The following is a 14,270-nucleotide window of genomic DNA, read 5'->3' on the forward strand; positions in this document are numbered from 1 at the left end:
CATTTCACACATAATTTTCAATCTTTAAACCTCAATAATACATTTAGTTCTTTTAACATATTTATCTTTTCATTTTAGAAGACATGAAACAATGTAAAAAGGACAAAGAAATGCAACTTGAAGAACTAAAAAGCATCTTGGTAAATATATATTATTGTTCCTCTTAATAATGTAATGTAGTATGACAATGGTTAGTAGGCTCATTTTGTCCAGGATGTTATAATGACTTCTAAAATTTAATAATACTTATTTTAGGTCCTACCCTTCCAAAAACATATGTTACATTGGATTTTTATTAAACAGTGCTTTGCTTTTTCAAAGATGCCCCTTCCATTTCTCTTTCCTATAGCCATCTCTTATAACAAAGAATGAAAAAGAGAGGGGGAAAATATTTCAGGAAAAGTAATGAAAACAAACCAGGTTTGATTGTGTATTTGATGCTTTATTTATTTTTTATTTTCCCATATTTCCCATTTATACAAAGAAAGAAGAATTTATTTTCTCCTCTTTTCTTTAAGAAAAGGCTTGATGAATATAATTACACAATGTTCCATTTTGGGGTCTTTGTTGTTATTGTTTCACTCACATTGTGTATATTGTTTTCTTGCTTTCATTTATTTTGCTTTGTGTCAGTTTATATAAGTCTTCTCATGTTTATCTATAGTACTTTAATGCATTAGTTTTTAATGGATATAATATTTCATTATATTTATATATTACAATTTCTTTCCATGTCTTTATTTTTTAAAGGAAGAAAATCACACATTGCTCATCTTATTATCATGTGTCCTATCAACAATTTTACTGTGTTGCAATAGAAAGAATACTGGCCATGGAATCAGAATAACTAAATTTAAGTTTATTCTTGTCTTGGGCAGATCCTTTAATATTGTTTGGCCTCAATTTCTCCATCTGTTACATGAGGGAATGGGAGTAGATACCCTTTACAGCTTCTTCTAGTCCTAAAACTATATAATCTTATATTAAAGTTAACGTGACATTTTATGGTTATAAATAAGACTCCTTTGAAAGTTATGTTTGTTCTTTTAGTAATATGAGTATTTACTAAGGAAAGTCATTTATATTTCATATATAAGTTCAGTTTGCAAGTACAATACAATTTTAATGAACTTTTAATGATATGATATTTGTGGATTTTAATTTTCAGGGTACATATAAAGTAATAGTGTGTTCAGATTTTTAAATAATTTTCACTCTGAGAACAATCAGATCTTTAATTTTCTGTTTACTATTGCCCTCACTGAACATCACAGCTACATTCTTTTTTGAAACTTGTTACTGGCATAAAAATATATACCACAAAAAAGTAAATAGCAAAGTAATATTTTTATTACACAGATGGATTCCTATATAAACAAGAATTGGTATAGGTATGAGTTAAAATGTTTTTCTTAACTTGATTCATCAAAATATACTTATTGTGAATATGAACATGAATCTTTTGTTATACAGAATCAGAAATTGCAATGATTTTGTTAAAATGAGATTTTCTTATATTATGTGATTTTCTCCTTTCCTTTCATGTATATGACCTTGTAACACATGAACCTAATACTTGCAAACTGATTTTCATTTTACTTGCCCTTATAACTGACAGGGTTTCAAAGAATCAGATCTATCAAAAAATAAAGGAGCTTAGAAATAATCTCTTCAAGGTATCATAAAGTTTTTAATCTAGAAGGAATCTTAAAATTTTTTTTGTTCAACTACTCATTTTGCATGTAAGAAAATTAAGTTCTGAAAAGAATTTAATAATTTCCTATGTCCACAAAGCTAGTTAATAATATAGCTACACCTAAAACTTAGGTTCTCTTGACTCCATCTACAAGGTGCTTTTAATTATATCACAGTTCCTTTGTATTTATTTCTTCATTTCTTGAATAAAAATGCATTTGTAGTTCTAGCCAAAGAGAAAAATTTTTTATTGAAATGATTCTGTTCACAACTTTTATTTGTAGATTTCATTATTTTGAATATTTGTACTTTGGAATTCATGGTTCCTTTATATTCTTTATTAGGAGGAAAATCAAAGACTTTTAAATGAAAAGAAACATTTAGAGATGATTACTGAAAAACTGCAGGCAACAGAAATAGAACTAAATGGGATTCTTCAAATCAGACAGGTTCGTGTAACTATTTATTTTGTTTCTATTTTTGTTACTATGGATGTTTCTTAAAATGATCTTAATATTTATAGACATTTTAAATAGTCTTATTAGCTATCTCTTTTGCTATATAACTAGTCCACCTGTATTTCTAGTCCTATAGCTCTCTAATTACATCCTTTATTTCACTTATCCTAAGCAATTCTAATTGGTAATATGTTACAACCCAGTCATGTTCACTATATTCCTTTTTGTTGTCATTTGGGTGACCTATCACTTTAATTCTTTAGAGACTGTGGTGTCCTATGATCCATAGTCACATAGTATCACTGAAAGACTATTGATATAAACGAAATGGGCCTTTATTTTAAGGAGAGACTTTGGATCACTAAAAGCATACATGATTTCCCAATTGCAATCTAGTCTACTCTCTTCCTTCTGTTCAGCTGTGGGCCCAATACATTATTCATCCTTAGTGCCTGTCCAAGATTACATATTTTGTTGGATAAATCCTTTAGTTTGTCCACTTATGCTGGTTTCAACAATAGATGTCTTTTATTCAGTTTTTTTTTCCCAATTGGATAGTTAGGTCAAAATGTTTTGAATTATTTTGAATCTCATTAAGAAAATTTTTCAGTGCTCCAGGAATGGATGTAATCAGGATACTGTCACTCACAAATGAGCATAATAACAATTTATAGGGAATGTCTCTTCTACTTGAAACTTTGTGCAGAGGATACTCGCCACAGTGACATAAATTTGGCAAGCATATCTTCGTGTTTTATGCTTCACTTGATATTAAAGTAAATGTTTAACTGTTTTTACAGTTCAAGAAAACCTGAATGACTTTAATATATTCATGAAAGCTTTTTTTTTTCTAGAAGAAAAAAATTTCCTTTGTCCACAAAGCTAGTTAGTAATATAGCTACACCTAAAACTTAGGTTCTCTTGATTCCCTCTACAAGGTTATTTTAATTATATCACAGTTCCTTTGTATTTATTTCTTCATTTCTTGAATAAAAATGCATTTGTAGTTCTAGCCAAAGAGAAAAATTTTTATTGAAATGATTCTGTTCACAACTTTTATTTGTAGATTTCATTATTTTGAATATTTGTACTTTGGAATTCATGGTTCCTTTATATTCTTTATTAGGAGGAAAATGAAAGACTTTTAAATGAAAAGAAACATTTAGAGATGATTACTGAAAAACTGCAGGCAACAGAAATAGAACTAAATGGGATTCTTCAAATCAGACAGGTTCGTGTAACTATTTATTTTGTTTCTATTTTTGTTACTATGGATGTTTCTTAAAATGATCTTAATATTTATAGACATTTTAAATAGTCTTATTAGCTATCTCTTTTGCTATATAACTAGTCCACCTGTATTTCTAGTCCTATAGCTCTCTAATAACATCCTTTATTTCACTTATCCTAAGCAATTCTAATTGGTAATATGTTACAACCCAGTCATGTTCACTATATTCCTTTTTGTTGTCATTTGGGTGACCTATCACTTTAATTCTTTAGAGACTGTGGTGTCCTATGATCCATAGTCACATAGTATCACTGAAAGACTATTGATATAAACAAAATGGGCCTTTATTTTAAGGAGAGACTTTGGATCACTAAAAGCATACATGATTTCCCAATTGCAATCTAGTCTACTCTCTTCCTTCTGTTCAGCTGTGGGCCCAATACATTATTCATCCTTAGTGCCTGTCCAAGATTACATATTTTGTTGGATAAATCCTTTAGTTTGTCCACTTATGCTGGTTTCAACAATAGATGTCTTTTATTCAGTTTTTTTTTCCCAATTGGATAGTTAGGTCAAAATGTTTTGAATTATTTTGAATCTCATTAAGAAAATTTTTCAGTGCTCCAGGAATGGATATAATCAGGATACTGTCACTCACAAATGAGCATAACAATCTATAGGGAATGTCTCTTCTACTTGAAACTTTGTGCAGAGGATACTCGCCACAGTGACATAAATTTGGCAAGCATATCTTCGTATTTTATGCTTCACTTGATATTAACAGTAAATTTTTAACTGTTTTTACAGTTCAAGAAAACCTGAATGACTTTAATATATTCATGAAAGCTTTTTTATTGGGGGGGAAGAAAATCTTTTTAGTCATTTTTACTATGCAAAATAAATTTTTATCTGATTACTACAGCAAACAGTAAGTGTAGTGAATTCTTATTAATTTCTGCATCATTTAGTCAATTGTGTTGTTATGAGATTCAACTAACCCTAATCAGCTGAGGAATATTTGTAGCTGAAAGTAGAAAGAGAACAAATTCAAAGCATAATGAAACAAATATTTTTGTAGTGATCTGTTGGGAGTGAGATGGGTAATGCTAATGGAGCCACCACATTTGGACATTATATCAATACTTGGTATACGTTATAGGGAAATGACAATGCCATTTAAAAAGTTGAAATTAGGGTGAATGGACTGTTCTGACTAAATATATGTAGAAAAAATCTATACTAGAGACAGAATAAATTTAAGATAGATAGATAGATAGAGATAGCCTAAAAAGAAAAAGAAGATAGGAAATTCTAAAGGAATAGGAAATATTACAGGTGGTATTTTTACTTTTTTAAAAAGTGACTGAAAAAATACCATCAGTGATTGGCCCATGAAACTACTTATTTTCTATGAAAATCTTTATGAAAATATTCAATACATTGATGAAAATATTAGGAGGAAACAGGAAGAATGAGATTGCAATTTTATTAGTGAACTACTATTTTTTTATTGTAGCTTTTTATTTACAAGACATATGCATGGATAATTTTTTAGCATTGACCCTTGCCAAACCTTCTGTTCCAATTTTTCCCCTCCTTCCCCTCACCCCGTTCCCCAGAGGGCAGGTAAACCAATACATGTTAAATATGTTAAAGAATATGTTAAATACAATATATGTATACATATCCATACAGTTATTTTGCTGCACAAGAATAATTGGACTTTGAAATTATGTAAAATTAACCTAAGAAGGAAATAAAAAATGCAAGTGGATAAAAACAGAGGGATTGGAAATGCTATGTAGTGGTTCACACTCATTTCCCAGAGTTCTTTAGTGGGCTGTAGTTGGTTCTATTCATTATTGAACAAATGGAACTGATTTGGTTCATCTCATTGTTGAAGAGAGCCATGTAATGGACTTTCTCCCCCCCACCCCCCCCCGGCTGGGGTTAAGTGACTTGCCCAGGGTCACACAGTTAGGAAGTATTAAGTGTCTGAGATCAGATTTGAACTCGGGTCCTCCTGAATTCAGGGCTGGTGCTCTATCCACTGCGCCACCTAGCTGCCCCCCTATGGACTACTTTTAATGAAAACATCTCAGTTCAATGAAAGTACTATTCCATAAATATAATCTTCAAAGCTTGTTATTTAAAAATCCCAATGTTTTATCTGTATGAACTTCAAAGTAGTTATAAAATCTCATATGACATTTGTACAATATACATAAACTATTTTGATACTATTTTATGGAATAGAGTTTCTGTATAATATGTATTTTTTTATATTGTTCTAGTTGCATAAATTCTAGGAGATGGTGGGAAGCTGGAAGGTATTTGAACATAGCTTAGTGCTGAATTGTGTGTGTGTGTGTGTGTGTGTGTGTGTGTGTGTGTGTGTGTGTGGCGTGTGTGTGTATGTGTGTGTAGTGAAGATCAGCCTAAATTGAAAGACAAAGCTTTTATTAAATTTTTGCTATATGCCAGGCACCTTATTAAGTACTAACAATACAAAAATAGACACAAGAAAAAAGTCCTTACCCTCAAGGAATTTAAAGGGAAAAATAACACATAAAGGGAGCTGAAAATTTGAGATGAGGATATGGCAAGAGTCCGTATAAAAGTCCAGAGTAAGGAGAGAAATGAGCATGGCTATTATGGGCACACCCTCAAAAAAAACCCAAATCATTTTTAGATAAGCTCATTATCAGACTGTCTGAAAGTCAATTTAGTTTTTCTGTCACAACTTATAATACACCATGTGCTGAGTCATGGAGATGTTGTGATGTGCATCATTGGAGGAGAAATAACCACTCTGAAGATACAGATCTTTGAAGAACTGAAATTAATTAATCAGATGAGTTGCATTGTAGTGCTACTTTTGTAATCATTTTTAAAAATGATTTTTAAAATAAAATAAAATCATTTTTAAACCAGATGCCATATGTTTATATATATTTTTCTTTTTTAGAAAGAAGTACATGACTTGAAAGTAAAATTAAATGAAACTGCTACAAATGAACAAAATTACTTACAACAGGTTGCAGAACTTAAAACTGAGCTTGAACAAGAGAGGTATGTTTTTTATATATAGATAAACCACATGCATTTTTTCCTAAAGTTTTGTTTAAAACCATCTTGGAAAGATGGGATCTGTGATTTTTGTTCAATAGGAATTTTGGATAAAGACACTCTATGAATGCAGATGAGTACTTGCTCTTACCATATTAGCATACCACATACCATCTTAATCTGGGGCACTGAGAGAATAAAATGACTTGCCTAGGGTCACTTAGCCAGAATGGGTTCTACACATGCCTTGAATGATTCCAAGGACATATTTTTACTATTCTCTAATATTTCTCATAAACTTCAACCTGGATAAACTTACATGAATAATTAGGTGAATATCTATCTATCTATTTTGCTTCTTAAATAATGGAATAACCCAGTCACACATGACTGTTGTCTTATGTTACAAGAATAGTATTCTTAAAGATAATTCTTACAAGTATAGGAGATAGATGACCTTAAATTCACAGCTAATCTACTACATGTAAACCAGTCTGCTTCTCCTAACACTAATAAACTTTTTATATTGAGCTTCACAACCTTGATATAAGAACAACTGAAAAGATGTGAATGACAGTTAATAATTATTCTTTTTACATTTCAACAAAAAGGTTTTCAATTCAGATTAATTTAGTGCTATTTAGAAAAAAGTAATGTATTTAACTCCTAATATGAGTAGGATACTATGCTAAGTACTGAGAATACAAAGAAGAAATCTTACCTAGTCCTTTGCTCTATACAGTTTACAAGCTAGAATGGGAATATATGCACACCAAATATTTAAATATAAACTAGAAAATAATACCAAAGGAGAGGTCTGTAAATGCACAATGTGAGGAAGGAGATATCACTTACAACCAAGAGGACTAAGGGAGAAATTCATGGAGAAGGTGGCCCTTGACTTAAAAGAAAGGAAGAATTTTAGCAGATGAATGTTAGAGCTAAGAAAGGGGAGAGGATACATTCTAGACAGTAGGAGAAATAATATGAACAAAAGGCACAGAAGTAAAAAAGAACAGGTTGAAAAGGGAATAGTGAGCAATCCAGTTTGCTTTTAATAGCAAAAGTTCGAAAGGGAATAGTGTTTGCTAGTTTAGAAGAAAGGTTGTGGCTGAGTTGTGTATGATGAAGTGATTCTAAAAAACAAAATTGAGTAGGAAGAAGTAAAAAGGAGCAGTTACAAAAATCAGACATAAAAAGAACAACAGAGGAAGTAGGTGGTATAGAGGGATGATAAATGTATCTTACACTCATTTAGGTTTAAGAAGGAACCTGTTCATCCAGAAAGGTGTAGAAGTCTTCTGAAGTCATAAAGAAGTGATAAAAACTGGGGAATGAGGGTGAGGACATTGAATGGACTTTTAGAAGGGTGTATAGATTTCAAGATTAGAGAGAAAATAAGGAATAGGAAGGTAAGAAGAAAAGATAGGTTAACCGAGACAGGGTAAAAAGGGGCTGAGAAGGAAAATAGTAAGAATAAGATAAAGGGAAATTCACAAATAGCAATTATAAATTTGAATATGAATGGGATGAACTTTTGTGTGACAAGTGTAAAGATTTAAGATATTGGAATTATTTAAGAATTATTTGGTAAAAAATTGTTGGGAAAACTGAAAAGCAGTATGGCAGAAATTGGGCATACACTACCTTATATAGTTTACCAAGAATACATGTCAAAATGAATACATGACTTAGATATATATAGAAAGAGTACAAAAAATTATAAGAACATGGAACTTATTATTTGTTAGTTTTTAGACTTATGAATAAGCAAGAGATAAACAAAGATAAGTATAAAATGAATAATTTTTATTATTTTTATTAAAATTCAAAATAATTTTTTTATTCAAATAAAGCAAATGTAACCAAGATTAGAAGGAAAGAAGAACCCTGAGGAAAAATTTTACAATTTCTTAGATAAAGATCTCATGTCTCAAATATATAAAGAACTTTGTCAAATCTATAAAAATATGGGTCATTTCCCAATTAATGACCAAAATATACAATCAGAATAAATGATAGTTTAAAGAGTGGGATTTGTATTCCCATACCAATTAATGTAATCATAGAAATTTCAGATAACTCACTTGAAAAAAAAAGTATACATTAATTCCAAACAAATTCTTAAATCAGTGTTAGAGAAATAAAGTGTTTTGATCACTGGATAAAGTCACACAAGAAATATTTTTGATTTGCTGAAAAGAAACTATTATTTACTTCTGGACCTATGTATAAAACAGCAAAGCCATTTAGGAATGCTATATATTCTAGGAGCATGCCAGTGTTGTAGAGAATAAGTCTATAGTTAAGACTTTGAGAGGAAATTGGGAAGGAGGAGAGAATGACTATGTAAGCTTGGGAAATTCATCAGAGACATAAGAGATCCCAAGAGTTATTGGAAGAGATAACGGTGGCCAATAGAGCCAAAACTGTGACTGATAAGAGGAAGTGTGCCTGTAGTCACATGTAGAAAGACAGTCGTTTAAGGACAGTAATAGCTTCAGTGAGTGAAAAGAAGTATCTTCGCTATGGACTTTAGAAAGGCACCAATCCTTGGAGTCCAGTAGAGAATTATAACTAAGTACAACTTCATGAGGACTTCACAAAAGGAAAAAAGAAATTCTAGTAATCGAGAGTTGTAAGTTTGTGTGTTTTCTCCATGTGTGCTTCATTATTGTTGCATTCTAAACCTGAGCCCACTTTAAACCAGGGATCTTACATATGTAGGAGGAAGTGTGTCCCTGTTTTGGGAGTAATGGTTTTTAAGACCTGTTTATGTTATACTTTTTTTTTTTTTTGGCTGAGGCAATTGGGGTTAAATTGGGTTTAAGTGACTTGCCCAGGGTCACACAGCTAAGAAGTGTTAAGTGTCTGTGGTCAGATTTGAACTCAGATCCTCCTGACTTCAGGATTAGTGCTCTATCCACTTCACCATCTAGATGCCCCCATGTAATACTTTTTTTTTTTTAGTAAATACCCTTTCCAAAAGATTATTGAAATATTGATTCCCCCTCATTAAAATATATGATTCTTGAAGATAGGAACTATTTCCTATTTGTTTTTGTTATTTTGATATTCCTAGTGTTTACTACATATGTAGCAAATATTTAACATTGAGTGAGTGAGTTGAGTGATTGTTAATGCAGTCTTACTCATGAAGGCTCATAAGTAGCAGTATTAGAAAATCTAACCACTATAGAATATTCCTAGAATACTGAAGAAAAACACTTATCTGCATGTAGAGACCTGATCTATCACTGTAAGTAGTACTTGGAGGAATAGCCCCAGAATGAATGCTGTACTGTGAAGACTCAATTGGAATAGTATATGATCCCTTTCCATTTGCAAGGATCCACTGGAGATTTTTTTTTCCAACTCTGGGACTCTTGGTCTTGGAGAACTTGTTTGCAACTATCCAGAAAAGAAAAATTAGTATTGTTCTCTTTTGTTTTAAAGTACAATTATATTTATAGCAGCTCTTTTTGTGATGACTAAGAATTGAAAATCAAAGGAATACCCATCAATTGTGGGTTGTATATGTGATTGTGTTGAAATGTTATTGGGCTATAAGAAATAGCAAGCAGGATGAAACTGGAAAGAATTATATGAACTTATGCAAAGTGAAATAAACAGAACCAGAGAATGTTATACGTTATAACAGCAATATTGTTCAATGAATTGTGCATGACTTAGCTATTCCAAGACAAAGAACAAAAGAACAAAATCTGCTTCCAAAGAAAGAACTGGTATTATCAAAATCCTATTTTACCTCTCCTTCCCTCCCTCCCTCCCTTCCTTCCCTCCTTTCCTTTTTCCCTTTTCCTTCCTTCCTTCCTAAAATTTTACTAACGTATTCTTGTACAAAATGACTAATATAGAAATATTTCACATGATTCCACCTGATTGCACATGCATAATCTATATCTGATTGATTGCCATCTCAGAGGGAGAGATAGGAATAAAGGAGAGGATAGAATTTGGAACTCAAAACTTAAAGAAAATGCATGTAATAGAGGGAAAATATTATATTTTAAAAATAAGGTACAATTGTATGATCTGTTTACAAGAGTTTTTCTTTATAGGATAAGGAAGGTTTTTTTTTAAGCTTTTTATTTTCAAAACATATGCATGGGGACAGCTAGATGTTGCAGTGGATAGAGCACCAGCCTTGAAGTCAGGACCTGAGTTCAAATCAGGTCTCAGACACTTAACACTTCCTACCTGTGTAGTTCTGGGCAAGTCACTTAACCCCAATTGCCTTAGCAATATATATATATATGCATATATATATATATGGATATATATGCATATATATGTATACATATACATATGCACATGGATAATCTTTTTTTAATTAAAACTTTTTGTTTTCAAAATATGTTCATGGATAATTTTCAACATTCACCCTTTTAAAATCTTGTGTTCCCAATTTTTTCCCTCTCTCCCCCCCACCTCCTCCCCTAGATGGCAAGTAATCCAATATATGTTAAACATGTACACTTCTTCTATATATATTTCCACAATTGCTGTGCTGCACAAGAAAAATCAAGTCAAAAAGGGAAAAAAATGAGAAAGAAAACAAATGTAAGCAAACAACATAAAGAGTTAAAATATTATGTTGTGATCCACACTCACTTCCTACAGTCCTCTTTCTGGGTACATATGGCTCTCTTCATCATAACACCATTGGAACTGCCCCGAATCATTTCACTGTTGAAGAGAGCCATGTCCATAAGAATTGATCATCATATAATCTTGTTGCCATGTACAAGATCTGCTCACTTCACTTAGCATCAGTTCATGTAAGTCTCTCTGAAATCATCTTGCTGATCATTTTTTAATAGAACAATCATATTCCATACAAGTTTTTAAATAACTTTTACTTGTTTGAATATTTAAAACATTGGTATTAGAATATTATAAAACTCCTTCATTCAATATTTATTTAGAAGCAATTATCTAAGAGAGAAATTAAGTGACTTGGTTAGAGTTATACTTATTAAATGAGGCTCTATTTGAACTCAGGTCTTCCTAACTACATTCATTGTACTATCCTTCTATTAGACTTGTCATGAAATCCTGATTTGAAATCACATCAGATACTTACTACCTGTTTTACCTGGACAAGTCACTTAACTCTCTTTGTCTTAGTTTGCTTATAGGGATAACAATAGCACCTATATCCCTGGTTTGTTGTGAGGATCAAATGAAATAATAATTGTAAAGTGATTAGCAAATTACTCAACAGTAATAAGCATTGTATAAATGTTATCTATTGTTTGTTATGGGCCAGAACTCTGAACTTGAAACAAAGGATTCTTACAAGATACTAAGACAGTGGAATCGATAGAGACAATAGTTGTCTAATTTAGCATGGTTCAATATGATTGATTTAATCCTTCAAGGAGGTGTTAATGGGCCAGAACTTGAAACAAGGTACTAAGTGGAATTGAGGAGACAGTGATTAAATGTAGTTTAGCATTGATTTAATCCTACAACAAATAATGGTTTCCTAGTGATATAATGATTGGTGTATACTCAGTGTGGGGCATATAAGCAAGAAGCTCTTAGGGCCAGAAAGACAAGTGTACTAGAAGCTCTCAGAGCCTCAGCCAGGATTCAGTCAGGGAGATTCTAAAGCCAGAGAAGGCAGGTGGGAGTTCAAGCTCTTGGAACCAAGGAGAGAGATAGGCCTCCAGAACAACTAGCCCATCCCTAAGTGAAGGAGACAAGGAGACAATAAAGGTTTTGGATTTTAACACCTGGCTGCACTGTGGTGATTACTGAACTGAAACGAAGGCTGCCTCCAGAGACCCCAAGAAAACCTCAACAGAGAAGATTACCGTTTAGAAAGAATATTACAGTTATTATTTTACAGATGAGAGATTTGAGTCTGAGGTTAAATGACTTGACCAGATTCAGAGAGGTGGGAGAATTGGGATTCATATTCAGATCCTATAATTCCAAATTCAGTGTTTTGTTTTGGTTTGTTTTCCCCATTGCACCATGGAGGGAGACTTGGAAAGGGAAGAAGAGAAAGAAAAAGTAACTGGTATTTGCTTGGGGAAATCCAGAACATTTAAGAAAAGCTATGAGTACAGAATTGAATTTAGAGACAAAAGTTAAAAAAGAGAGATTGTCAGAGCTGTGGAATAAGTAGGAATGAAGAGGAATCTGGGCAGAATTCTTATGGTTCTAGAGCTAAACCTGTAATGTTCTCTTCTCTAAATTGTAATTGTTCTCTGGGTACAGGTTTCTTAGGGAGCTTCTGGAGGCAGCCTTGGTTTCAGTTCAGTTCAGTAATCCCAAATGCAGCCAGGAGTTAAAGTCCAAATCCTTTATTGTCTTTTCCAAAATTTTATCTCCTTCACTTGGGGCTCAGCTAGTTTTCTGGAGGCCTTCCTCTCTCTCCTTGGTCTTCGAGAGCTCTTGCTGCTAGTCCTTTGTCTCCGCCAGCTTCGTCTTCCCAATGGCTCTAGCCAGCACAAAGGTGGAAATGGGAATGAATCTTGATTCTTCCTTGACTCTTCCTCCCAGAGAGTGGGCTTGTGGATGGGCTTGTGAATCTCCTGGAAGTCAATCCTATTTGTGAATTTCCTGGAAGGGGACTTGGCCCTGGCCCTGAGAGCTTCTTGCTTATATGTTCCACACTAAGTATACACCAATCATTATATCATGAGGAAACCATTATTTGTTGTAGGATTAAATCAATGCTAAACTAGATTTAACCATGTCTCCTCAATTCTACTTAGTACCTTATTTCAAGTTCTGGCCCATAACATCTCTTTGTAGGATCAGATTAATCATACTGAATCATTCTAAATTAGATAATTATTGTCTTCTATCAATTTCAGTGACTTAGCACCTTGTAAGAATCCTAACATAAACCAAGCTATTTCTCTCATTCTTCTTCTTTGAGAAATTAGTAAATGTCAATGCTGGCTGATAGTGTATTGAGAGGACATCAGGGCCACAAGTGACTCTATCCCAGTTTTCTGCTCTCATAAAATCTCCTTGACTAAGCACTCATTTGTACATAGGATCAGAGAAAGACTTATTCATTTCTTGTTATTTTCTTTTCTTTTATATCTTAATTAAATTATTTTATTATTAGATATATGTGCCTTTTTATGGTCTGGCAAAACAGAATATTTATTAGATTGAGTATTAGACTATGAGGTATCTACAGTCCCCAAACAACCTCATTGAATTTGAGGTACAGAGTTTTCTAAGTTGTATAAAATTTGTACTCAATGTAAACTATTATTTCTAGATGCTTAACAATGAAAAGGTTGAAACAGATAAGGTGAAAATCTAGGTAGTTTGTAGAGCAAGGAAAGAAAATTCTTTTAGGATGGGCAGATGTGTAAGGCCAAAAAATAGGAGCCAGGAGAGAGAAAGATTGAGCATTCATAAGAGAGACTGACAGATGAAAGGAAAAGAAGTGTGATGGGATGGGATCATGGACACAGTTGGGAGAGATTATGCCTGGCAAGAAAGAAGTGTTAAAAAAAAATAACAGAAGGTTATATGATGATGGGCAAGTTAACACCTTTGAACATCAGTTTCTGCTTCTGTAATTGAGGATAATATTTGTAGTATCTCTACATCATAAAGTTTTTGTGATGAGTTTTTGTATAATGTAATCATTCTGAAAACCTTAGTGTTAGATATAATATATATGATATTGATATAATATATATGATATATGGCTTTGAAAGGTGTGGGAAGAGAGTTGAGAGATCTTATATCTTTGAATGGACTCTATTTTTCTATTAAGTAGCTGGCAAAGTTGTCTACTAAAAATGAGGGGCAGT

At 32.4% G+C, this 14,270-nt stretch overlaps 1 protein-coding gene across 2 annotated transcripts in view; it reads left to right on the forward strand.

Moving 5' to 3' along the window:
• Positions 1-14,270, forward strand: part of SYCP1 (synaptonemal complex protein 1) — a 94,077-nt gene that overhangs the window by 43,134 nt on the left and 36,673 nt on the right. For both annotated transcript variants that reach the window (XM_074263153.1, XM_074263152.1), the window contains exons 16-19: positions 79-140; positions 2,040-2,144; positions 3,280-3,384; positions 6,353-6,456. In XM_074263153.1, coding sequence (XP_074119254.1) covers positions 79-140; positions 2,040-2,144; positions 3,280-3,384; positions 6,353-6,456 — 376 coding nt within the window. The remainder of the gene's footprint in view (positions 1-78; positions 141-2,039; positions 2,145-3,279; positions 3,385-6,352; positions 6,457-14,270) is intronic.

Source organism: Sminthopsis crassicaudata, chromosome 4, assembly GCF_048593235.1.
Source record: "Sminthopsis crassicaudata isolate SCR6 chromosome 4, ASM4859323v1, whole genome shotgun sequence".
Taxonomy (NCBI): domain Eukaryota; kingdom Metazoa; phylum Chordata; class Mammalia; order Dasyuromorphia; family Dasyuridae; genus Sminthopsis; species Sminthopsis crassicaudata.